This window comes from Callithrix jacchus, chromosome 1 (genome assembly GCF_049354715.1).
Source record: "Callithrix jacchus isolate 240 chromosome 1, calJac240_pri, whole genome shotgun sequence".
Taxonomy (NCBI): domain Eukaryota; kingdom Metazoa; phylum Chordata; class Mammalia; order Primates; family Cebidae; genus Callithrix; species Callithrix jacchus.
Genome location: NC_133502.1, coordinates 177,526,368 through 177,551,455, shown reverse-complemented (window position 1 = coordinate 177,551,455; position 25,088 = coordinate 177,526,368). Strand labels below are relative to the sequence as shown.

Sequence of the window (25,088 nt, the reverse complement as noted above, 5' to 3'; positions counted from 1 at the left end):
ACAAACCACTATAGTATCAATGCTGTAAACACTACAAGTTCTATGATGTTCAATTCACTCATACTTACCCAATCCGATCTACAAACGGATCCATCGTCTCATCCACCAGGTGCCTATTGGTCTGCCTACTACCAAATCCTTGCTCTTTAAACATCTTGGTTAATACAAGTAGGTCACTGGGTGCCATCTCAAAGTATGCATAATAAAGGAAAATAATTTCTAGCAGCATGGACTGTTCCCGAAGGCACTGAACAAACCAGCGAGACGCTTGGCGCTCTGTCTACACAACCAATGAAGAAAAAAGGGGAGAGAAATAACGTGAGATTAAAAACAGTACTTAAAAACCATGCTTTAAAGACAGGGTCTCAATCTGTCACCCAGGATAGAGTGCAGTGGCATAATTATGGCTGGCTGCTCAAACTCCTACATTCAAGTGATTCTCCTACCTCAGCCTCCTGAGTAGTAGCTAACACTACAGGTGCAAGTCACTGCACCTCGCCTCACCCATATTTCATTTTTTTTCTGAGAGACAGGTTTTGTTGTTGTTGTTTTAAATAAGATGGGGTTTCACCATGATGGCCAGGCTGGTCTTGAACTCCTGACCTCAGGTGATCCACCCAACTCGGCCTCTGAAAGTGCTAGGATTACAGGTGTGAGCCACCACGCCCAGTGTTTTTTTGTGTTTTTAAGAGACAGGGTCTGGCTGTGTCAACCAAGCTGGAGTGCGGTAGTACAATTATAGCTCATGGCAGCCCCACACACCTGAGCCTCCCAAGTAGTTAGGACTAAAATCAGGCACCAGCCCTCCTGGATCACTTTTTTTTTTTTTTTTTTAATTTTTGGGAGAGAAAGGGTCTTGCTATATTGCACAGGCTGGTTTTAAACTCCTGCCTTCAATCAATCCTACTTTGGCCTCCCAAAGCACTAGGATTATAGGCATAAGCCATCATGCCTAGCCAACCAATACATCTTTTCTTTTGAGAGAGGGTGTTATTCTGTCTCTCAGAGTGCAGTGGTATGAACACCGCTCACTGCAGCCTTGACCCACAGGGCTCAAGTGATCCTCTTGCCTCAGCCACCCAAGTAGCTAAAACTACAGGTTAGGACCACGTCTGGCTTATTTTTAAATTTTTTTGTAGAAATCAGGTCTTGCTATGTTGCCAGGGCTGGTCTTGAATTCCCACCTTCACCTCCCAAAGTGGTGGGATTACAGGCCTGAGCCACCATACCCAGCTGCAACAATATAAAAATTATCTCCTATAGCCAAGAACAGTGGCTCGTGCCTATAATCTCAGCACTTTGGGAGCCCAAGGTGGGTAGATCACCTGAGGTCAGGAGTTCAAGACCAGCCTGGCCAACATGGTGAAACCCTTTCTCTACTAAAAATACAAAAAATTAGCTGGGTGTGGTGGTGCCCACCTATAATCCAAGATACTCAGAATGCTGAGGCAGAAGAATCGCTTGCCCAGGAAGTAGAGGTTGCAGTGAGCTCAGATCATGCCATTGTACTCCAGCCTGGGTGACACAGTGGGACTCTGTCCCAAAAAAATAAAAAATAGAATAAAAATTATATTCTGTAATAGTATATTAAAAATTTCCTGAACTAGGAGGGCAGCTCCTGCCTGTAAGCCTAATACTTGAATACTTTGGGAGGACAAAATGGTAGGACTGTTTGAGGCCAGGAGTTCAAGACTAGTCTGGGAAACATAGCGAGACTCCATCTTAAAAATTAGCCAGGCATAGAGGTGCATGCTTGTAGTCCCAGCTACACTGGGGCCTACGGCAGGAGAGTCGCTCGAGCTAGGGAAGTTGAGGCTACAATAGGCTATGATCAGGCCCTTGCACCCCAGCCTGGGTGACACAGTGAGCCTCTGTCACCAATAAAAACCAAAAAACAAAAACAAAAACCACAACTCTCTATTTTTAATTCCTTTTTATATGTGCATAATAATTCATTATGTGAATATGCCATAGATTATTAAACCAATCCATCAATATTTTTGACACGACATAATATTCCACTGCACGTAAATGCCATAGTTTATTTATTTAACCTACTTACTTGGATGAGAATTTAGGTTATTACCAACCTCTTGCTAATCAAGTCATTCTATCCAACTGACAAAACTAGACATTCTTTCCAAGTGGACAGGGTACAATCACCAAGAGAGATTATCGGGTAGGCCATAAACCATGAGACAGTAAATTTTACAAGACTAAAATGACGGGCCGGGCGTGGTAGCTCACGCCTGTAATCCCAGCACTTTGGGAGGCTGAGGTAGGTGGATCATGAGGTCAAGAGATCAAGACCATCCTGATCAACATGGTGAAACCCCGTCTCTACTAAAAATACAAAAAATTAGCTGGGCACGATGGTGCGTGCCTGTAGTACCAGTTACTCAGGAGGCTGAGGCAGGAGAATTGCCTGAACCCAGGAGGCAGAGGTTGTGGTGAGCCGAGATCGTGCCATTGCACGCCAGACTGGGTAACAAGAGCGAAACTCTGTCTCAAAAAAAAAAAAAAAAGAAGAGAAAATTTTCCTGCTCTAAATAAATACACACACACACACACACACACACACACTCATGTTTTCTTTTAGTACTTTTACAGTTTAAATTTTCCTTTTTAAATTTAAATCACTAATCCATCTAGATTTTCTTTTGGTAAAATGTATAAGATAGAGATACAGCTTAATTTTTCTCCACATGGCTATTCAGCAGCTCCAAAACTATTTATGGAAAATCCAATGCTTCCCCACTGGTTTGAAATGACGCTTTTATCATATACTAATTTCCAATCAGTATTTGAGTTTACATCTAGACATACATGCTATTCAACAGTCTATTTATTCATGTGCCAATTCCATGTTTTACATTATTATAGTAGCATTATCTGGTACAGCTAATTTTCCTTCACTATTTTACTTTTTCAAAATGTTCCTGGTTATTCTTATTTTTCATATGAATTTTTTTTTTTTTTTTTTGAGACAGAGTCTTGCTCTGTCACCCAGGCTGGAGGGTAGTGCCATAATCTCGGCTCACTGCCACCTCCACTTCCTGAGCTCTAGTGATCCTCCCACTTCAGCCTCCCAAGTAGCTGAGACTACAGACAGGTGCCACCACACTCATCTAATTCTTGTATTTTTAGTAGAGACAGAGTTTCACTATGTTGGCCAGACTGGTCTCAAATTGAGGCCACACTGACCTCAAGTGATCTGCCCACCTTTGCCTCCCAAAGTGTTGAGATTACAGGTGTGAGCCACCGTGCCCAGTATTTGTATTTTTAGTAGAGACAGGGTTTCACCATATTGGTCAGGCTGGTCTCCAACTCCTGACCTCTAGTAATCTGCTTGCCTCAGCCTCCCACAGTGCTAGGATAACAAACATAAGCCACTGTGCCCAGCCTCAGTTGTTTCCTCTTACACCTTTTATAGCACTTTAAAGTTCTCTTCATTTAGATATTACATTGTCCTAAACTTACTCCTGGGAATTTTATGCTTTTATTGCTGTTTCATGCATCTGACTGGAAACTTTCCAGGAAGACAAGAGACGTTGTATGTACAAATGAGCCCTTTTCATCTATTAAATATTTTTTAAGTAGCTATATTTTTTACTGATGTGTTTTAATAAGAATGTTTTATTTTCAAAACAAAAAAGGTCATGCTATAATCTACAGATGCAAATTGGTTTAGAAATTAGGATAAAATAGGCCGAGTGCAGTGGCTCATGCCTGTAATCCCAGCACTTTGGGAGGCCAAGGAGGGTGGATCACGAGGTCAAGAGATAGAGACCATCCTGGCCAATATGGTGAAACCCTGTCTCTACCAAAAATACAAAAAAAAATTAGCTGGGCATGGTGGCGTGCGCCTATAGTCCCAGCTACTCGGGAGGCTGAGGCAGGAGAATTGCTTGAACCCGGGAGGTGGAGGTTGCAGTGAGCCAAGGTCGCGCCACTGCACTCCAGCCTGGTGCCTGGTGATGGAGTGAGACTCTGTCTCAAAAAAAAAAAAAAAAAAAAAGAAATTAGGATAAAATAATCAGACTAGTGTCACACACTAAGCAGAAAGTTAACAAAGATGATGAAATATTAGTTTCAGAATTCTATTGGCCACTAAACAAATTTTAGTCAATAAATGAAAGTAAAGTAATGGGATTAAAAATTAAGTCAAAGTCAGAATTAAGTACCATTAATTAATGTCATCAATGTTTTGATTTATATGACACGTTTAATCTAGGCCACCAGGCCAGGTGCAGTGGCTCAAACTTGTAATCTCAGGACTTTCAGAGGCCAAGGCAGGTGGATCACCTGAGGTCAGGAGTTTGAGACCAGTCTGGCCAACATGGTGAAACCCTGTCTCTATCTCTACTAAAAAATTAGCTGGGCATGGTAGTGTGTGCCTGTAATCCCAACTACTCAGGAGGTTGAGGCAGGAGAATTGCCTGAACCCAGGAGGCAGAGGTTGCGGTGAGCCGAGATCGCGCCATTGCACTCCAGCCTCGGTAACAAGAGCGAAACTCCGTCTCAAAAAAAAAAAAAAAGAAGAGTTACAGGAGAGCACAGTAACTACATACCATGAGATTTCCATGTGTCTCCCAAGTTGGTGCTTCAGTTTTATAAAGCTCTTCAAACTGTTGTCTGTATTTTGAAACAAGCTCCTTTTCCAATTTATCAACACAGTCTGCATACTCAACCTTTAAAAAAAAATCAATAGTTAATTGTATCTAGAAGAAAAGGTAAATATTCAAATAAATATTAATAAAATTATTAAGATGATACAGGGTAAAGAGAACCAAGAGGACTAAACAAGCTTACCCTATAGGGATGTCTTTCATCTTGGAAGTAAGTGAGAAGGTGTAAAACACAACGAAGAATACAGGTTCTTTCTTCATAATAATAATCTGCAATCTGAGGAACCCAAAGATTCAAAATCAGTTACTCACCTTTGCACATAGGAAACTCAAGTTTAAATTTATTGATAATCTTAAAGATGTGGATGGAAAAGTCCAATTTGTATAAATAAGCAATCACAGAAATGCAAACATACTGAATTAGACCAAAAGAAAGCAAAAGACTCATAAACCAGGATATACAGGATGAAAGGGATTATTATTTAATAATATACACAAGTTTCTGAAAATGTTTTCTAGCATGATTTCTTAGAGCATTCATGTAGCAGACATTGCTATCAACTGGCAGGCCAAACACATACAAACAAATATAAAAATACCACCGATATAGGTCCTAATTGCTTGTAACTAAGGTACTTAATTCTCACTAAGTATCAAATAGGAAACTTCTTCAGAAGTCACAAATTCCATTTTAACACGAGATCCTAAGTGAGAAGGTTGTTGGAGAGGGACTGAAGAATAAAGAAATAAAGAAATACGAATTAATCCTGTTGGACTTAGACCTAGAGAAAAATATCCACGAACTAGTTCTCACCACCAGTAGCTGAAGAATCTCCTTGGGAGAAACTTCTCTACTTGGCACAGTGGATAAAAGCATTGTATCACAAATGAGTTAATATGTTTCCTCATAAAGACTTCCATGCTTATTCAACAGAAGAATCACAAGTCAGCAATGCTCAGGAAAATGAGGTCAAAAAGCTGTCACTCAATTTCACATAAAAGAATAGAAATGCTGACTACTACTGACCTTCAGGATGAAGGCCTGGCTCTGCCTCTCATCTTGCAGCACCGTCTGAAAAAAAAAAACAGAGCAGTCAAAAGGCCACCTTATAGGCAAAACTCGAGCAACAAAAATATATACCTTCACTTCATACTTCATGGTTATAATTGCACATTTGTTTCTATATATACGTTCCACCTTATTTTGTACCCAAATCTGTTTTCAAATCCCTCCCTCTCTTCTCTGGCCTCAGTCCTCATATGTAAAATGAGGGGTTGGGCAGGCTAGAAATTCTACCAAATCCTTATCACCTCTAATAGCCCAAGATTCTATGATTAACATGCCAATCTTTAACCTCTCCACTCCCCTAAGTATGAAGACAGATCTCAGCTTATGTGTATATATATATATTCTTTTTTTTTTTTTTTTTTTTTGAGACGGAGTTTCACTCTTGTTACCCAGGCTGGAGTGCAATGACGCAGTCTCGGCTCACTGCAACCTCCGCCTCCTGGGTTCAGGCAATTCTCCTGCCTCAGCCTCCTGAGTAGCTGGGATTACAGGCACACGCCACCATGCCCAGCTAATTTTTGTATTTTTAGTAGAGACAGGGTTTCACCTTGTTGACCAGGATGGTCTCGATCTCTTGACTTCATGATCTACCCACCTCAGCCTCCCAAAGTGCTGGGATTACAGGTGTGAGCCACCGTGCCTGGCATATTCTTTATTTTTTTAAAGAGATGGGGGTCTCACTCTTGCCCAGGCTGGAGTGTAGTAGTGTGATCACAGTTCACTGCACCCTCAAACTTCTGGGCTCAAGAGATCCTCCTGCCTCAGCCTCCCAAGAAGCTGGGAGTACAGGCACAAGCCATTGCACCCAGCTTACATTTTCTTTCTTGAGATGGAGTCTTGCCATGTCGTCCAGGCTAGAGTGCAATGGCACAATCTCGACTCACAGTAACTTTTGCCTCCCAGGTTCAAACAATACTCCTGCCTCAGCCTCCCAAGCAGCTGGGATTATAGGCACCTGCCACCATGCCCAGCTATTTTTTTTTTAATTTCTAGAAGAGATGGAGTTTCACCATGTTGGCCAGGCTAGTCTCTAGTTCCTGACCTCATGATCCTCCTGCCTTGGCCTCCCAACATGCTGAGCTTATGGTTTTTTTTTTTTTTGAGCTTATGTTTTTTTGCTTTAGTGTTTCCTGAAGATGAATGTACCTGATCACCTATCACTGATAAATTGGTACCCAAACCCTACATTATCTAAAATCAACAAGGAAAAAGGATAAAAGCAGCAGAAAGGAGCTGACATAAACCACAAACCTTTAGAGAGTCCCGAGTACCCCTGAAGTCCTCTTGCAGGTAAGACTGGAGTAACTGCACACTCTGTTCTTCATCAAGACCCTGAAACACAGAGATCTTAAGTGAGGAACAGACACTTCAGCTCAGAAACCGCACACAGGAGGCCAAGTATTTAAAGATTTGTCTTCTACAATGAACACAGAACTTGAATAAACAAAAATGCTTCCAAAGATTTCATACAACATAACAATTCTGACTCTAATAGGAAAAGAAAAGAGCCAATCACTGCCATACAATTTGTGTTACAATTAAATGTACAAGCCAGAAACAACAACGCTTATTCACCAAACACACTGATACAGCAAGTAGGCATGATGTGAGCTTCCAAAATGACAAACTTTGTCACCTTAAAGACCACCACATGTGTGGTGAAGAAAACCCTATGATATGCAGTAAATGAATCAGGCAACTTTGACTTGAGACTTTTAAGGAGAAGAGCTCCAACCTGGTATTTATAAAACACAACATGTTCAATTTAATCCTTAAAACAAAAATAAACTGAATTTTCACTATCACTAGCAATACAACCATCCGCACACATCAACACTGCAGGTAATAAATTGAGAAAGTCCCAATTTTTACTCACCAAAAACTTGCTGATTCTTAAACCCAGTTCCTTCAATGGTGAAGCTACATTTTTATTCGCTTTCACTTTTTCAGCTGAACTTGGGCTATGAAAAGAACAGTGAATCATTTCTTCATTATCAATAGCCCACTGTGAGTTTAAAATAAAAATATTTTAAAATATTTTTCCTACAGCCTTTTTCTGCCCTTTAGATGCCTATAAAAGACACACATTCATCTCTATAGACATCGTAACACAAAACTGGTTATGCCTAACAAAAAAAAACTGGTTAAATTACAGTTATAATAATGTTGCTTGTAGATACATTAAGTTACATTATTTTTGATCCTTACTACTACCCTGAAAGGCAAATATTACTATTCTCCTTTTACAAATGGAATTACTAACACTTAGAAAGGGTAAATAACTTACCAAAAATTCCACAGCTAATAAACAATTGCTAAAATTTAAAACCAGGTCTGTGGCGTACATACATATATTATCTGTAATAGCTCTGTCCACTGAGAAGGCTTACAAGGTATAACCCTCCAGTAGCAGCAAGCACACGAAGCACCCAGACCCTGTTTTTTTTTTTTTTTTTTTTTTTGCACCACCCCACCCCCCACCCCCTGCCCCAGACACTGTTTTTAATACCATTATCTAATAACAGGACTCCTTGGAGAACTGGCTGATTCTAGAACCAGGGCAAGGAAAATTCAAAATAATTTTGAAGCATCTTATAGTGAAAGAAAGTACACAAGGTCTTAGAAAACCAAAGTCCTTTCAGTAGGAAACAACTCAATAGAAAAAAAGAGAAAATCAAAAAAGAAAAAAGGACGGACGCATCAAAAGGACAGAGGCCAACCTAATAGAAAGCCCAACTGAAACAAGGTATAAACAAAGTATAAAATAAACATATTTGAGTCAATACCGATATAAACTAATGAAAAAATAAATGGGGTAGGGAGAGGCCGGCACAATGGCTCAAGCCTATAATCCTAGCACTTTGGGAGGCCAAGTCGGGAAGGTAGCTTGAGGCCAAGAGTTTGAGACCGGCCTGGATAACAAAGGGAGACCTTCATCTCCACAAAAAATTTAAAAAAAAAAAAAAAAAATTAGCTGGACATGGCTACATTTAGTACTCACTTCCAAAAACTAAAGTAAGAAAAGAGAAAAAGGTAACTGTACAGAGGAGAAACTTGGCAAATGCCTCCTTAACTGAGTGATCAAGATTAACATCACCAGTGATTTCAACAGCATATACTCTCTGCTATGATGTAGAAAGAAGGGTACCTCGGGCAAGGCATGGTGGCTCACGCCTGTAATCCCAACACTTTGGGAGGCTAAGGTGGGCGGATCACCTGAGGTCAGGAGTTCAAGACCAGCCTGATCAATATAGCGAAACTCTGTCTCTACTAAAAATACAAAAATTAGCCAAGTGTGGTGGCATGCGCCTGTTGTCCCAGCTACTCGGGAGGCTGAGACAGAATTGCTTGATCCCACAAGGTAGAGGTTTCAATGAGCCAAGATCACGCCATTGCATTCCAGCCTGGGCAACAAGAGTGAAACACCATCTCAAAAAAAAAGGGTACCTGACCTCTGTATATTCTTCCCAAAAAGTCACAACCCCAGTCTAACAGTAAGAAAAACATCAGATAAACCCAAATTGAGGGCCTCCTACAAAATAACTGACCAGTCCTCAAAACTGTTCAAGGTCATGAAAATCAAGGCAAAACTAAGACAATATCACAGCTAAGAGGAGACTACAGACACATGACAACTAGGTTGGATCCTGGAACAGAAAAAATACACTAAAGAAAACAGTAGGTTGGGTATGGCGGCTCACACCTGTAATCCCAGCACTTTGGGAGGCTGAGATGGGAGGATTACTGGAGGGCAGGAGTTTGAGACCAGCCTAGGTAAAATAGTGAGACCTCGCCTCTACAAAAAAATGTTAAAACTTAGCCACGGCAGGGTGCAGTGGCTCACTCCTGTAGTCTCAGCACTTTGGGAGGCCAAGACAGGTAAATTACTTGAGGTCAGCAGTTTGAGACCAGCCCAGCCATTATACTGAAACCCTGTCTCTACTAAAAATATAAAAAGTAGCCAAACACAGTGGCACATGCCTTAGTCCCAGCTACTCAGGAGGCTGAGGCAGGAGAATCACTTGAACCCAGGAGGCAGAGGTTGCAATGAGCCGAGATTACACCACTGCATTCCAATCTGGGCAACAGAGTGAGACTGCTTCAAACACAAAACAAGTTTATATTTTTAGTAGAGACAGGGTTTCACCATGTTGGCTCACCGCAACCTCCGCCTCCGGGGTTCAGGCAATTCTCCTGCCTCAGCCTCCTGAGTAGCTGGGATTACAGGCACCCAGCTAGGCCTGGTGGCATACACCTGAAGTCCTAGCTAGTTGGGAGGTTGAGGTAAGAGAATCACTTGGTCCAGGAATTCAAGATTACAGTGAGCTATGGTCACATCACTGTACTTCAGATTGGGTGACAGAGCAAGATCCCTGTTTCTAAAACAAAAAGAAAGAAAAAGTCTATCAGACTTCAAATCCCATGCTACTGCAAAGAGAATTTTCCTCAATGTCCATTCTGTGACGCATAATGTTGCCGGATATACTTTTTTCTTTTTTTAGAGAGACCCTCACATTTCACAGAAAATCCACAACATAAAGGCTAGTATAAGAGTGAACAGTAATTTCTGAAAGAGGCAACAAAGAATGATGATTAAGAATAGACACTGGGGCCAGGCACGGTGGCTCATGCCTGTACTCCCAGCAGTTTGGGAGGCTGAGGCGGGTGGATCACCTGAGGTCAGGAGTTCGAGACCAGCCTGGCCAACATGGTAAAACCCCACCTCTACTGAAAATACAAAACTTAGCCAAGCGTGATGGCAGGTGCCTGTAATCCCAGCTACTCCAGAGGCTGAGGCAGGAGAATCGCTTGAACCTGGGAGGTGGAGGTTACAGCGAGCTGAGATCAGACTATTGTACTCCAGCCTGGGCAGTAAGAGCAAAATTCCAACTCAAAAAAAAAGGCCAGACGTGGTGGCTCATGTCTGTAATCTCAACACTCTGGGAGGCTGCGACGGGCAGATCATCCGAGGTGAGAAATTCAAGACCAGCCTGGCCAACATGGTGAAACCCTGTCTCTACTAAAAATATAAAACTTAACCAGGCATCATTAACCAGGCAGGTGCCTGTAATCTCAGCTACTTGGGAGGCCGAGGTGGGAGAATCCCTTGAACCTGGGAGGGAGGTGGAGATTGCAGTGAGCAGAGATCATGCCACTACATCCAGCCTAGGGGACAGAGCAAGACTCCATCTCAAAACAAACAAACAAACAAAAAACCGACACTGAAATGAGATCACCAGGTTCAAATCCTAGCTCTACCACTCACTAGCTATATGACCTTATTTAACCTCTTTGTGCTTCAGTTTCCCCATCTGTAAAATGGAAACAATGATATGAATACCTAAATGTGATAATATAGTGGTTATCTTTTTTAAAAGATCACATATTTTGATAAACAGTGAAGTATTTGCAGATAAAATAACAAGGTATCGGGCCGGCACGGTGGCTCAAGCCTGTAATCCCAGCACTTTGGGAGGCCGAGGCGGGTGGATCACGAGGTCAAGAGATCGGGACCATCCTGGTCAACATGGTGAAACCCCGTCTCTACTAAAAATACAAAAAATTAGCTGGGCACGGTGGCGCGTGCCTGTAATCCCAGCTACTCAGGAGGCTGAAGAAGGAGAATTGCCTGAACCCAGGAGGCGGAGGTTGCGGTGAGCCGAGATCGCGCCATTGCACTCCAGCCTGGGTAACAAGAGCGAAACTCCGTCTCAAAAAAAAAATAAATAACAAGGTATCTAGGATTTACTTCAAAGTAATTACAGGGAAAGGGTTAACAGATGAGTAACAACAGAAAGTTCACTGTTAACCTAAGAGAATGAAAATGGAAGATAAAATAAAGTCAAAAGAAGTACAAAAGTAGAAGAGAAATGAGGGTGACTTAGACTATGATGCATAATAGAATGAGATCTGGACTAGAATTCAAGATCAAATAAGCCCAGCCCTACAAGCTGTAGTCTCTTTATTTGTAACTATATTTCATTACTCTGTTTTCCATTACCCAATAAAAAGACCATATATTCACCCAAAGAATAAAAGTAGTAACTATCTCAAAGGCATGTTGTGGGAATTAAATAACTTTTGATAAGTCAAGTGCTTAGAGTAATAATTGTTACACAGTAAACACTATAAAAGCCTCAGCTGCTAGTATCATCATTGACTACTATCTCCCAGGAATTAGTGCTCACACAGATGCCGTGGACCCTAAATATTAGAAAATTAATTGAATATTTAATAAATCCCCATCCCCACACATAGGTCTTAATCATATTCTACAATACTGTATTTCTAGAAGGAATTTCCTTTTCTTTCAGTCAACAAAAAAACAAACCTACCCTACTCTTTTCCACTGGTAAACTAAATTGTATTATCTCTGGTATATATAACCCTACAATATCAACAAAGCATACAGGAGGATGGTTGCAGCCATGCCAGCTTCCTTAGGGAAATTACTTTTTATTTATTATTTATTTTTTTTTTCTGTTCAGTATTCAAAACAAAGGAAATTACTTTAACCAGACACATGAAATAGCCATACCTGGGAGGTTTGTAGTAAGAAAGCCCCTCTAACAATCGCGGCCAATGTTTATTCAGTTCTGCCTCAATCTGACTCTGGAACATAACAAGGCAATTATACAAATGAAGTTTTTGTTGTTGTTGTTTGAAACAGAGTCTGTGGTATGAAGTTGGCTCACCACAACTCCACCTCCTGGGTTCAAGCAATTCTCCCACCTCAGCCTCCCAATTAGCTGGGATTACAGGCATGCACCACTACCCCTGGGTAATTACTGTATTTTTAATAGAGACGGGGTTTCTCCATGTTGGCCAGACTGGTGTCGAACTCTAGATCTCAGGTGATCCACCTGCCTCAGCCTCCCAAAGTGCTGGGATTACAGATGTGAGCGACCACACTCAGCCACAAATGCATTTTTATTAATCATCAGACGTGGCTGAACCTGGTGGCTCATGCCTGTAATCCCAGCACTTTGGGAGGCCGAGGCAGGTGGATCACCTGAGGTCAGGAGTTCGAAACCAGCCTGGCCAACATGGAGAAACCCCCATCTCTACTAAAAATACACTAATTAGCCAGGCATGGTGGTGCATGCTTGTAATCCCAGCTACTCAGGAGGCTGAGGAGGGAGAATGGCTTGAAACCAGGAGGCGGAGGCTGTGGTGAGCCGAGAAAATCCATCTCAAAAAAAAATCAGACACCAGAATTACACTATTACATATTCCTTTGAGTGTTTTTAATATGCATTTTCCCCCATACAAAATTTTGAATACAGAATTTTGTAACCTTTTCTTTGCTTAACATAAGGATGACTTAACCTTATTATGAAAGTTTTGATAAACATACTTTCAAGTTGCTGCATAATACTTTATCAAATTGGTAGATTTATTGACCATTAATTCCTCTAATGTTCCATATACTTAAGCTGATTGAAATTATGTAATAATACAAATGATGTTGTGGTGAAGTTTTCTTTGCTGTTTTTTGAAATAGGGTCTTGTGCTGTCACCTGGGCTGCCAGTGATGGAATCATGGCTCACTGCAGCCTTGATCTCCTAAGCTTAAGTGATCTTCCCACCACAGCCTCCTAAGTAGCTGGAATTATTAATACAAGCATGTGCCCTGACGTCCAACTAATTTTTAAATATTTTGTACAGATGGGGTCTCACTATGTTGCCCAGACTGGTCTCAAACTCCTGGGCTCAAGTAATCCTCCCTCCTTGGCCTGCCAAGGTGCTGGGACTATAGGCATGAGCCCCTGCACCCAGCCACTGTGGTAAAGTTTTTTTTGAGAGGGAGTCTCACTCTGTTCCCCAGGCTGGATTGCAGTAGCGCTATCTCAGCTCACTACAACCTCTACCCCCAGGGTTCAAATGATTCTCCTGCCTCAGCCTCCTGAGTAGCTGGGATTACAGGTGCCTGCCACTACGCCCAGCTAACTTTTGTACTTTTAGTAGAGATAGCATTTCACCATATTGGCCAGGCTGGTCTCTAACTCCTGATCTCAGGTGATCCGGCCGCCTTGGACTCCCAAAGTGCTGGGATTACAGGTATGAGCCACCGCACCTGGCCTGTGGTGAAGCTTTGTGTACAAAACTTTTACAGGAATTTTTTAAAGATACATTCCTCGAGGCTGGGCACAGTGGCTCAAGCCTGTAATCCCAGCACTTTGGGAGGCCGAGGTGGGCGGATCATGAGGTCAAGAGATCAAGACCATCCTGGCCAACATGGTAAAACCCCATCTCTACTAAAAAAATACAAAAATTAGCTGGGCATGGTGGCATGTGCCTGTAGTCACAGCTACTCGGGAGGCTGAGGCAGGAGAATTGCTTGAACCTGGGAGGCGGAGGTTGCAGTGAGCCGAGATTGTGCCACTGCACTCCAGCCTGGCACCTGGTGACAGAGTGAGACTGCCTCAAAAAAAGAAAAGATACATTCCTAGAAGTAGAACTATCAAATGAAGGCATATCAATAAATGTTAAGGCTCTAAAATAAATAACATTAATTCTGTTAATGATAATAAAAATAACAATAATAAATGTCATCTTGCCAGACGCAGTGGCTCACACCTGTAGTCCCAGCGCTTTGGGAGGCCTGGGCAGACGAATCGCAAGGTCAGGAGATCGAGACCATCCTGGCTAACACAGTGAAACCCTGTCTCCACTAAAAATACAAAAAAATTGTCCAGGCATGGCGGCACAAGCCTGTAGGCCCAGCTATTTGGGAGCCTGACCCAGGAGAATCGCTTGAACCTGGGAGGTGGAGGTTGCAGTGAGCTGAGATGGCACCACTGTACTCCACCCTGGGCGATAGAGCAAGACTCCATCTCCAAAATAAAAATAAAGAAAAAGATAAATGAGTGTCATCTTAACACTTTATCTTCGCAAGTTCAGAACACTGAAGAATCAACATGAAGAACTGTCCTTTATTGATTATACACTTGGAAATATCTCAGAAACCAGGGTAGGCGCAGTGGTTCACATCTATAATACCAGCACTTTGGGAGGCCAAGGTGTGTGGATTGCTTGATCCCAGGAGTTTGAGACCATCCTGGGCAACATGGTAAAACCCCATCTCTACAAAAAATACAGAAATGAATGAGGCGTGGTGGTGTGCACCTGTGGTCCCAGCTGCTCAGGAGGCTGAGGATTGCTTGATCCTGGAGATTGAGGCTGCAGTGAGCTAGTATTATGTCACTGTGCTCCAGCCCGGTGAACAGAGCAAGACCATGTCTCAAAACAAAACAAAAAAAATCCTAGAAACCACTGCCACTACGATCAAGGCTTGAGAATCTTTCTTAAGTTGAGGTAACATTATATTTGTACCCCTATTCTCAGCAGCCAATCAATGAACACTGGTATCTTTTCATTAAAAGGACTCAACGAAGTATATGGAAAGATAGATTTAGAAGCCTTCAGCGGCCAGACTATAAGACACAGTCTCATTTCAGCAGAGAAGTAAGGAATGCATAATGTTTATAAAGCTTTTGGCTTTTGTGAGCCAGCATCTTGCTCTGTCTCCCAGGCTGGAGTTCATGACAGCCTCAACCTCCAAGACTCAAGCAATCCTCCCACCTCGACCTCCTAAGCAGCTGAGACTACAGACATGCACCACCATGCCTGGTTTATTTTATTTTTTTAATTTTTTGTACAGACAGGTTCTTGCTATGTTGTCAGGGCTAGCCTTCAGCTTATGTGCTCAAGTGATCCTTCTGCCCTGGCCTCCCAAAGGGCTGGGATTATAGGCATTAGCTACTGCATCTGATTATAAAGTTTTAGTAATAAAAAAAAGTGTTTATTATTAACTCACGCCCACAATCCCAGCACTTTGGGAGGCCGAGGCAGGCAGATCACCTGAAGTCAGGAGTTTGAGACCAGCCTGGCCAACATAGTGAAACCCTGTCTCTACTAAAAATACAAAAATTAGCTGGGCATGGTGGCATGTACCTGTAATCCCAGCTCTTCGGGAGGTTGATGCAGGCAATCACTGAACCCAGGAGGTGGAGGTTGCATTGAGCTGAGATCATGCCACTGCATTCTGGCCTGGGTGACAGAGTCAGACTGTCTCAAAAAAAAAAAAAAAAAATGGCCAGGTACGGTGGCTTATGCCTATAATCCCAGCACTTTGGGAGGCCAAGGCAGGCAGATCACCTGAGGTCAGGAGTTCAAGACCAGCCTGACCAACATGGTGAAACCTCATCTCTACTAAAAATACAAAAATTAGCCAGGCGTGATGACATGTACCTGTAATCTCAGCAGCTCAGGTGGCTGCAGCAGGAGAATCACTTGAACCCAGGAGGCAGAGGTTGCAGTGAATGGAGATTGCACCATTGTACTCCAGCCTGGGCAACAAGAGTGAAACTCCATCTCTAAATAAATAAATGAATAAATAAACGTGTTTACTTCCTACATTAAAGAAAAAGCAAGGGTTTTTTTTTAGTAACAAAAGCTACACAAAGAACCCAGAGAACCCACTCAAGAATACCGCAACTTACCAGCTCTCTCAGAGCCGACCTCCCAAGCAGCACAGTCCACAGTTGTCTACTGCTCCTGTAAAATGAGAATACAGGTAACTTTGCTCTTTTTGATCATACAAATTTGTACACTGCCTCAGAGCCATTATGTCTACTCTCTAAAAGCAAAAAACCTTAATATACAAAACAATTTGTTAAATTTTTGGAACATTATCTTGCTATATAATATTCTTAGAAGTTTAATGTTAAAATAAAAATTAAGAAACTAAAATATAAGATTTTAACCTGGCCAGGCACAGTGGACCATGCCTGTAAACCCAGCACTTTGGGAGGCTGAAGTGAGTAGATCACCTGAGGTCAGGAGTTCGAGAACAGTGTGGCCAACATGGTCCAATCTCTTCTAAACATAAACCCTGTCTCAGCCAGGCGCAGTGGCTCACGTCTGTAATCCCAGCACTTTGGGAAGCTGAGGTGGGCAGATCACAAGGTCAAGAGATGGAGACCATCCTGGCCAACATGGTGAAACCCCATCTCTACTAAAGAGTCCCAGCTACTCAGGAGGCTGAGGCAGGAGAATTGCTTGAACTCAGGAGGTGAAGGTTGCAGTGAGCCAAGATTGCGCCACTGCACTCCAGCCTGGCACCTGGCAACAGAGCAAGATCTGTCTCAAAAAACAACACAAAACAAGTCTCTACTAAACCACATCTCTATAAAAAATATAAAAATTAGTCAGCCATGATGGCGGGTGCCTGTACTCCCAGCTACTCAGGAGGCTGACACACACGAATCACTTGAATCCAGGAGGCAGAAGTTGCAGTGAGCCAAGATCATGCCACTGCACTCCAGCCTGGATGACAATGTGACTCTCTCTCAAACCAAAAATAAAAATAAAAAAAGAAATTCAGCCTGAATGACAATGTGACTCTCTCAAACCAAAAAAAAAAAAAAAAAAAGAAATTCTCTCTAGAAATAGTTATTATTTTAAAAAATATATTAAATGGACAAAGACTATATTTGGTGAGATCCTAAACCAACACCTAGAATAGTAATCTGTCATAATTAACACTACTTAGAAAGCCTATCTAGAGAGAGAGAAGGAATGAAAAGGTCCTAAAATACCCTAAACATTTCCCAAAAAGAATATAAGCTATGTCTGGGCAGGGTGACTCACACCTGCAATCCCAGCACTTTGTGAAGCCAAGGTGGTGGATCACGAGGTCAAGAGATGGAGACCATCATGACCAACATGGTGAAACCTCTTATCTACTAAAAATACAAAAATCAGCTGGGCATGGTTGGCATGTGCCTGTAGTCCCAGGTACTCAGGAGGCTGAGGGAGGAGAATCACCTGAACCCAGGAGTCAGAGGTTGCAGTGAGCAGAGATTGCGCCACTGCATTCCAGCCTGGCAACAGAGCAAGACTCTATCACACACAAAAAAAAGAATGCAAGCTATGTTAACTACAAGGTAAAACTAAAAAACAGGCTGGGCATGGTGGCTCACATCTGTAATCCCAGCATTTTGGAAGGCCACGGCACAAGATTACTTGAGCCCTGGAATTCGCGACCAGCGTGGGCAACAGGGCGAAACCCTGTCTCTACAAAAAATACAAAATTAGCTGGTGTGGGCCAGATGTGATGGCTCACAAGTATAATCTCAGCACTTTGGGAGGCTGAGGCAGGCGATCACTTGAGGTCAGGAGTTGGAGACCAGCCTGGCCAACATGGTAAAACCCCATCTCTACTAAAAATACAAAAAATTAGCCAGGCGTGGTGGCAGGCGCCTGTAATCTCAGCCACTTGGGAGGCTGAGGCAGGAGAATCATTTGAACCCAGAAGATGCAGGTTGCAGTGAGCAAAGATTGAGCCAGTGCACTCCAGCCTGGGCAACAATAGCAAGATTCTGTCTCAAAAATAAATAAATAAATAATAAAATAAAAAGTTGTCTTTCAGGATTTTCTCATCAAAAGAGGTTTAAACCCACCTAAACTTTATACATCCCCTTCCTAAGGGTTAATGTTTTAACACCAACTTCAATTCCGCTCAATCAACAGCCAACTCCCACATGGCACACTGGAATTATCAGTCACTTTTCTGATAACAAGACAGTATTCAGGCTGGACATGGTGGCTCACACCTATAATCCCAGTACTTTGGGAGACTCAGGCAGGCGGATCACCTGAGGTCAGGAGTTCAAGACCAGCCCAGCCAACATGGTGAAACCCCGTCTCTACTAAAAATACAAAAAAAAAATGAGCCAGGTGTGGTGGCAGGTGCCTTATAATCCCAGCTATGTGAGAAGCTGAGGCACAAGAATCACTTGAACCCAGGAGGCGGAGGTTGCATCAAGTCAAGATCGCACCACTGTATAGTGGGAGATAGAATGAGACTCTGTCTTAAAAAAAAAAAAAAAGCCAGGTATGGTGATACACATTTGTAGTCCCAGCTACTCCAGAGGCTGAGGCTGGAGAATCACTTGAGCCTGAAGGAACAGGTTGCAGTGAGCTGAGATCACGCCACTGTACTCCAGCCTGGGCAACAGAAGCACAATTCGTCTCAAAAAAAAAAGGAAGGAACAGTAGTGACAACATCGCCCCAACACTGCTGGCAGAAAACGGCAGGGCAGGGGCGGAAAAAGCAAACTGATCTTCACGAAGTTCATTCCTTGTCCGATGGAAATTCCAAAGAGGTCTCACTTCCAGCTAAGAGGTGAATGAAGTGGTACCAGACAGCATGGGCGATATGTGTAATAAATATTTACTGAGAACCTATACATGCTCTTCTGGGTGCTGAGAATATAGTGGTGGCCGGATGCGGTGGCTTACACCTATAATCTCAGCACTTTGGAAAGCCGGTAGGATCACCTGAGCTCAGATGTTTGAGACCAGCCTGGGCATCATAGCAAGAAAAGAAAGAAAACATTTTTAAATAACTAGCCAGGTGTGGTGGTGCACACCTGTAGTCCCAGCTACTCTGGAGGCTTAGGTGGGAGGATCGCTTGAGCCCAGGAGTGAGCCATAACGTAGTGAACCATACTGCACAACTTCATTCCAGCCTGGGCAACAGAGCAGGACCCTGCCTCAGGGAAAAAAAATGAGAGAGAATACAGCAGTGAACAGCATAGCAAAAAAAGTGGGGAAAACGGCTCACGCCTGTAATCCCAGCACTTTGGGAGGCCGAGGCGGGCAGATCACGACATCAAGAGATCAAGACCATCCTGGCCAACATGGTCAAACCCTGTCTCTGCTAAAAATACACAAATTGGCTGGGTGTTGTGGCCTGCGCCTGTAGTCCCAGCTACTCAGGGACTGAGGCAGGAGAATCGTTTGAACCCGGGAGGCGGAGGTTGCAGTGAGCCGAGATTGCGCCACTGCACTCCAGCTTGGTGACAGCGCGAGACTCCGGCTCAACAACAAAAAAAAGTAGGGAAAACACTGCTGGCACAGGGAAGGATAAGCGACAGGGATGTTTAATTTTAAGAAGGGAGGGTGGTGGGATGCACCAACACCTTCAAGCTGCAATGTGGAAGACGGAAGGAGGCGTGGTGGTCTGGTTATAGCACTGGAGTCACAAAGACTTCAGCCTGAATCCTCTCTTTATCACTTGGCTAGCTGGACTTCTGAGTCATCTGTGAAATAGAAGGCGCCTTTCAGAGTTGTGAGAATTGAATGAGATAACTCAGGGGAAGCGCTCCACCAGGATCTGGCGCTAGAAAGCACTTTGTGAGAATTATAGTTTCGTATATAATATTTCATCTTCTTGTCCCTAAAGCCTAGTTCAGTCCCTGAAATCTCTTGGAGGATCTGGGCATGCTAACTGACTGATTCAATGCAAGAAAAGAACGATTCCAGGCGCGAAGAGAGGGCAGAAACCGCAAGCATGGCTCGGCGCAACGCGAAAAAGAATCCTAACAAGAGCAGATCGCTGGGGACAGGCTGGGGAGCCAGCAGGGCGCACCCGACGCCGGGGCAGGACAGCGGGAGCCCGCAGCGGAGACGTGGGTGGGGGGGTCCCCCAGGCGACCGCGAAGCGCCCAGTCGTGCCTCGAGGGAGCGTCACTGCCGGACGAGGAAGCGCGGATGGGACGCCAAGGAACGCGCCAGAGGCGAGAGGGGAGGAAGGCAAAGGCCCCTGGGTGAGGAGATGGGAGGCCGAGCGCTGAGGGAAGGGGTGAAGAGCCGGCCCCCCTCCTGAAAAAGACTCTTCAGATCCCCGCGCGCGGGGACCGTTTGGACACAACCGCCTACCCTCTCGGCGCCCGTCCACCCAGCCGGGGTTGGCCCTGCCACCGTCACCACATCCCGCCTCCAATTCCCGCCCCGCTTCCGCTCTGCTTTGACCCCCGCGCCTCACAGCCACCCCGGTCCACTCGACCCGCTCCGCACCTCACATACGGCTCGCCGGCGGCCGCCGCCATCTTCGAGCGCGCGCGCGCCCTAACCCCGCCCCCAGACGCCGTGCCCACATGACCGCTGGCCCCCCCGGTCCGGGCGCGTGGGCGGAGATTTCGTCACGTGACGTTGGCGCGGGGCGGTGCCAAGATGGCGAGGCCCAAAGAGGTGAGGATCCGGTAGCGGGGTCGGCTGTGGCTGTGAGCAAGGCTGTGGAGTGGCGACTTCTACGCCGTAGGTTGGAGGCTGCGGGGGGTGGCCGGGCGCCAGCTCCCAGGCCGCAGAGAGTGACCTGCCGTGGAGCTCCCTCCTCGCTGCTGGAGAACGGAGGGAGAAGGTTGCTGGCCGGGTGAAGGTGCCTCCCTCTGCTTGGCGGGGCCGAGCGGCCCGAAGTCTAGGGCGTTGCTAGTCACTGCTGCTTCCGCGAATTCCCAGGTCTAGAGACATGACCCGAGAGTGCCCATCTCCGACCCCGAGGTCTGGGGCTCCGCTGAGTGGATCGGTGCTGGCAGAGACGGCAGTAGTATTTGCAGTGGTGCTGAGCATCCACGCAGCCGTATGGGACCGATACTCGTGGTGCGCCGTGGCCCTCGCAGTGCAGGCCTTCTACGTCCAATACAAGTGGGACCGGCTGCTGCAGCAGGGGAACGCCGTCTTTCAGTTCCGAATGTCCGCAAACAGTGGCCTACTCCCCGCCTCCATGGTCATGCCTTTGTTTGGACTAGTCATGAAAGAGCGGTGCCAGGCTGCAGGAAACCCGTTCTTCGAGCGTTTTGGCATTGTGGTCGCAGCCACTGGCATGGCAGTGGCCCTGTTCTCATCAGTGTTGGCGCTGGGCATCACTCGCCCGGTGCCAACCAACACTTGTGTCATCTTGGGCTTGGCTGGAGGTGTTATCATTTATATCATGAAGCACTCGCTGAGCGTCGGGGAGGTGATCGAAGTCCTGGAAGTCCTGCTGATCTTCGTTTATCTCAACATGATCCTGCTGTACCTGCTGCCCCGCTGCTTCACCCCTGGCGAAGCACTGCTGGTATTGGGTGGCATTAGCTTTGTCCTCAACCAGCTCATCAAGCGCTCTCTGACACTGGTGGAAAGCCAGGGGGATCCAGTGGACTTCTTCCTGCTGGTGGTGGTAGTAGGGATGGTACTTATGGGCATCTTCTTCAGCACTCTCTTTGTTTTCATGGACTCAGGCACCTGGGCCTCCTCTATCTTCTTCCACCTCATGACTTGTGTGCTGGGCCTTGGTGTGGTCCTGCCCTGGCTGCACCGGCTCATCCGCAGGAACCCCCTGCTCTGGCTGCTTCAGTTCCTCTTCCAAACAGATACCCGGATCTACCTCCTAGCCTATTGGTCTCTGCTGGCCACCTTGGCCTGCCTGGTAGTGCTATATCAGAATGCCAAGCGGTCATCATCTGAGTCCAAGAAGCACCAGGCCCCCACCATTGCCCGAAAGTATTTCCACCTCATCGTGGTAGCCACCTACATCCCAGGTATCATCTTTGACCGGCCACTGCTCTACGTAGCCGCCACTGTATGTCTGGCAGTCTTCATCTTCCTCGAGTATGTGCGCTACTTCCGCATCAAGCCCCTGGGTCACACTCTGCGAAGCCTCCTGTCCCTTTTTCTGGATGAACGAGACAGTGGACCACTCATTCTGACACACATCTACCTGCTGCTGGGCATGTCTCTTCCCATCTGGCTGATCCCCAGACCCTGCACACAGAAGGGTAGCCTGGGGGGAGCCAGGGCCCTCGTCCCCTATGCTGGTGTCCTGGCCGTGGGTGTGGGTGATACTGTGGCCTCCATCTTCGGTAGCACCATGGGGGAGATCCGCTGGCCTGGAACCAAAAAGACTTTTGAGGGGACCATGACATCTATATTTGCACAGATCATTTCTGTAGCTCTGATCTTAATCTTTGACAGTGGAGTGGACCTTAACTACAGTTACGCTTGGATTTTGGGATCCATCAGCACTGTGTCCCTCCTGGAAGCATACACCACACAAATAGACAATCTCCTTCTGCCTCTCTACCTCCTGATATTGCTGATGGCCTAGCTGTTACAGTGCAGCAGCAGCAGTGACAGAGGAAACAGACATGGGACGGGCAAACAGTCCCCAGAGCAGACAGCTACTTGGGCATGAAGAGCCAAACTGTGAAAAGCAGATTTGATTTTTCAGTTGATTCAGATTTAAAATAAAAAAGCAGAGCTTTCCTGGTTCTAGTTTTGCTGATTTTTATTTTATTTTTTTGAGATGGAGTTTTGCTCTTGTTGCCCAGGCTGGAGTGCAATGGCACGATCTCAGCTCACCGCAGTCTCCGCCTCCCAGGTTCAAGCAATTCTCCTGCCTCAGCCTCTGGAGTAGCTGGGATTACAGGCATGTGCCACCACCCCCGGCTAATTTTGTATTTTTAGTGGAGATGGGGTTTCTCCATGTTGGTCAGGCTGGTCTCCAACTCCCGACCTCAGATGATCTGCCCGTCTCAGACTCCCAAAGTGCTGGGATTATAGGCATGAGCCACCATGCCCAGCTTTGCTGATATTTAAAAAGAAAAGAGTCTTAAGGGATAGTCCAGCAACTCAGCTGAGCACACCTGAGTGTGCTATAGCGCTCCCCTCTTTCACCCTGCAGCCTCAGAGGATGCTGGAGGTTGTAAAGTGTGATGGTTAACTTTAATCTCTGAGTTAAACTAATCTGATCAGAATCCTTGGCTGCACAGCTTCTTATTAACTGTGTGACCTTGAGTGAGTCACTTAATGAGTCTGAACCGCAATTCTCTTGCAGATGGGAGTAATGACATCTTGCACCTCTCAGGGTGTTGTGAGGGTCCAGCCTAGAGCCTTCCCATGGTGAACAATCAGTAAGGGAAAGTGTCATTTTTACCAAAGACCAGTCTTCTTAGTGAGAAACAGGGCAAACCATGGATTTACATTTGGCAACCAGAGTGACCTTTGCTTTCCTGCCTTCACTTGGAGGAGAACCCCCTGAGGGAAAGAGCAGAAGGATAGGAACTATTGAATGGAGAGGTGGGCCAACTTTGGTGGGGGATCAGATCCTGCTTGCGCTGGATTTTGTTTAGCCAACCCCACCCTGCCTCCGGTGTCCCCACTGAGAGGTGCCTGTAGAGAAGGATAGGCTGAGCAGCACCAGGAACTTGTCACGGGATTCTTCGTAAGACCCTTCCACATTCTAGTCCTTCCCAAGGTCGGAAAGATCCACAGGGGCTGGGAGAGTTTCCTGAGAGGTAAAATGGTTCTATGAGGGGCCCACGCTCCAGCCTTGCTCTCTGGGAGGACAGATTCCGGGACTGCCTCATTCCCTACCCCATTCCCCAAAGGCTAGCAGAGGGGGCTGACAAGAAGCAGGAAGTCAGTGGATTTGGGAGTCCATCCTGCACTGTGTCCCTCCCAGAAGTGTACACTACACAGATAGTGAACGGATAAACATTTTGCATCACTAGGAAGATAGCACAGCAAGATTCCTGAGGCTGGACAAGGTTCTCCCTTTCTCCCCAAGCTTAAGAGGACATCAGCGGAGGTGAGAACTTTAGTCCACCAGGGCCAGAAGCCAGAAGCAGAGCTCCACTGAAGCTTCTGCTTGAGAATCTGCCAAGTCCTTTCCCTCAGAGGAGAGTATTGAAACATTCCTCTGGGACTCAATGGAGGCACCTCCCTTTTCCCAGGCTCCCTCCTATGGCTTGCAAAAGGAGGCGGCAAAATGTTGGTGAAAGAGCACCAGCTTTGCTCCACGGACTTCCAGGGTGGCCTTAGGAAACAGCTCTATTCTCTGGGCCTTGGTTTGTCCATGTATGTAGTTGGGGATTGGCTACATCAGGGTCACAAACTCAAATGACTGCCAAGGCCAGTCAGGTAACAGCAGTGAGTGAGAACGGGACCACACCAAGCCTCTAAGGCAGCTCTAGCCAGTAGCCACCATGCTAGAGTTTAGGCCCCGTGTTGTCCATTGTATGCTCATTCAGGGAAACTTAGTAACCTGGATTGTTATGTGGAATTTTTTTTTTTTTGAGCGGAGTTTCACTCTTGTTCTCCAGGCTGGAGTGCAATGGTGGGATCTCAGCTCACCGCAACCTCCGCCTCCTGGGTTCAGGCAATACCCCTGCCTCAGCCTCCTGAGTAGCTGGGACTACAGGCACACACCACCATGCCCAGCTTATTTTTTGTGTTTTTAGTAGAGACGGGGTTTCACAATGTTGACCAGGATGGTCTCAATCTCTTGACCTTGTGATCCACCCACCTCAGCCTCCCAAAGTGCTGGGATTACAGGCGTGAGCCACCATGCCCAGCCTGTTATGTGGAATCTTAAGATTCTTCTTAAATACTGAGGCCCAGACAAAATGCATCTGTGGGCTGGAATTGGCCTGTGGTCCCCAGTTTGCAGCCTCTGGGCCAAACCTCAGGTAAGCAGGTTTTAGATTTGGTAGTTGTTCTGAAGGTCTGAGTGCCTACCAAGCATGCCCAAACAGGAGGGGCCCCTGGAAGCCCTAGTCTGG

General features: G+C 45.4%; 2 protein-coding genes across 3 annotated transcripts in view; one reads left to right on the top strand and one right to left on the bottom strand.

The window, feature by feature from the left end:
* NUP188 (nucleoporin 188) overlaps positions 1-20,618 on the bottom strand; it is a 55,504-nt gene extending 34,886 nt beyond the window's left edge. For both annotated transcript variants that reach the window (XM_017976636.4, XM_078329072.1), the window contains exons 1-9: positions 20,566-20,618; positions 16,203-16,257; positions 12,236-12,309; positions 7,574-7,658; positions 6,949-7,029; positions 5,656-5,700; positions 4,813-4,905; positions 4,572-4,691; positions 69-280 (exon numbers count right to left, since the gene is read on the bottom strand). In XM_017976636.4, coding sequence (XP_017832125.2) covers positions 69-280; positions 4,572-4,691; positions 4,813-4,905; positions 5,656-5,700; positions 6,949-7,029; positions 7,574-7,658; positions 12,236-12,309; positions 16,203-16,257; positions 20,566-20,597 — 797 coding nt within the window. In that variant the 5' untranslated portion in view covers positions 20,598-20,618. The remainder of the gene's footprint in view (positions 1-68; positions 281-4,571; positions 4,692-4,812; positions 4,906-5,655; positions 5,701-6,948; positions 7,030-7,573; positions 7,659-12,235; positions 12,310-16,202; positions 16,258-20,565) is intronic.
* Positions 20,619-20,699: 81 nt separating this feature from the next.
* DOLK (dolichol kinase) lies at positions 20,700-22,796 on the top strand. The gene has a single exon (XM_017976621.4). The coding sequence runs from the start codon at positions 21,017-21,019 to the stop codon at positions 22,631-22,633; it is 1,617 nt and encodes a 538-aa protein (XP_017832110.1). The 5' UTR covers positions 20,700-21,016; the 3' UTR covers positions 22,634-22,796.
* The last annotated feature ends 2,292 nt before the right edge of the window (positions 22,797-25,088 follow it).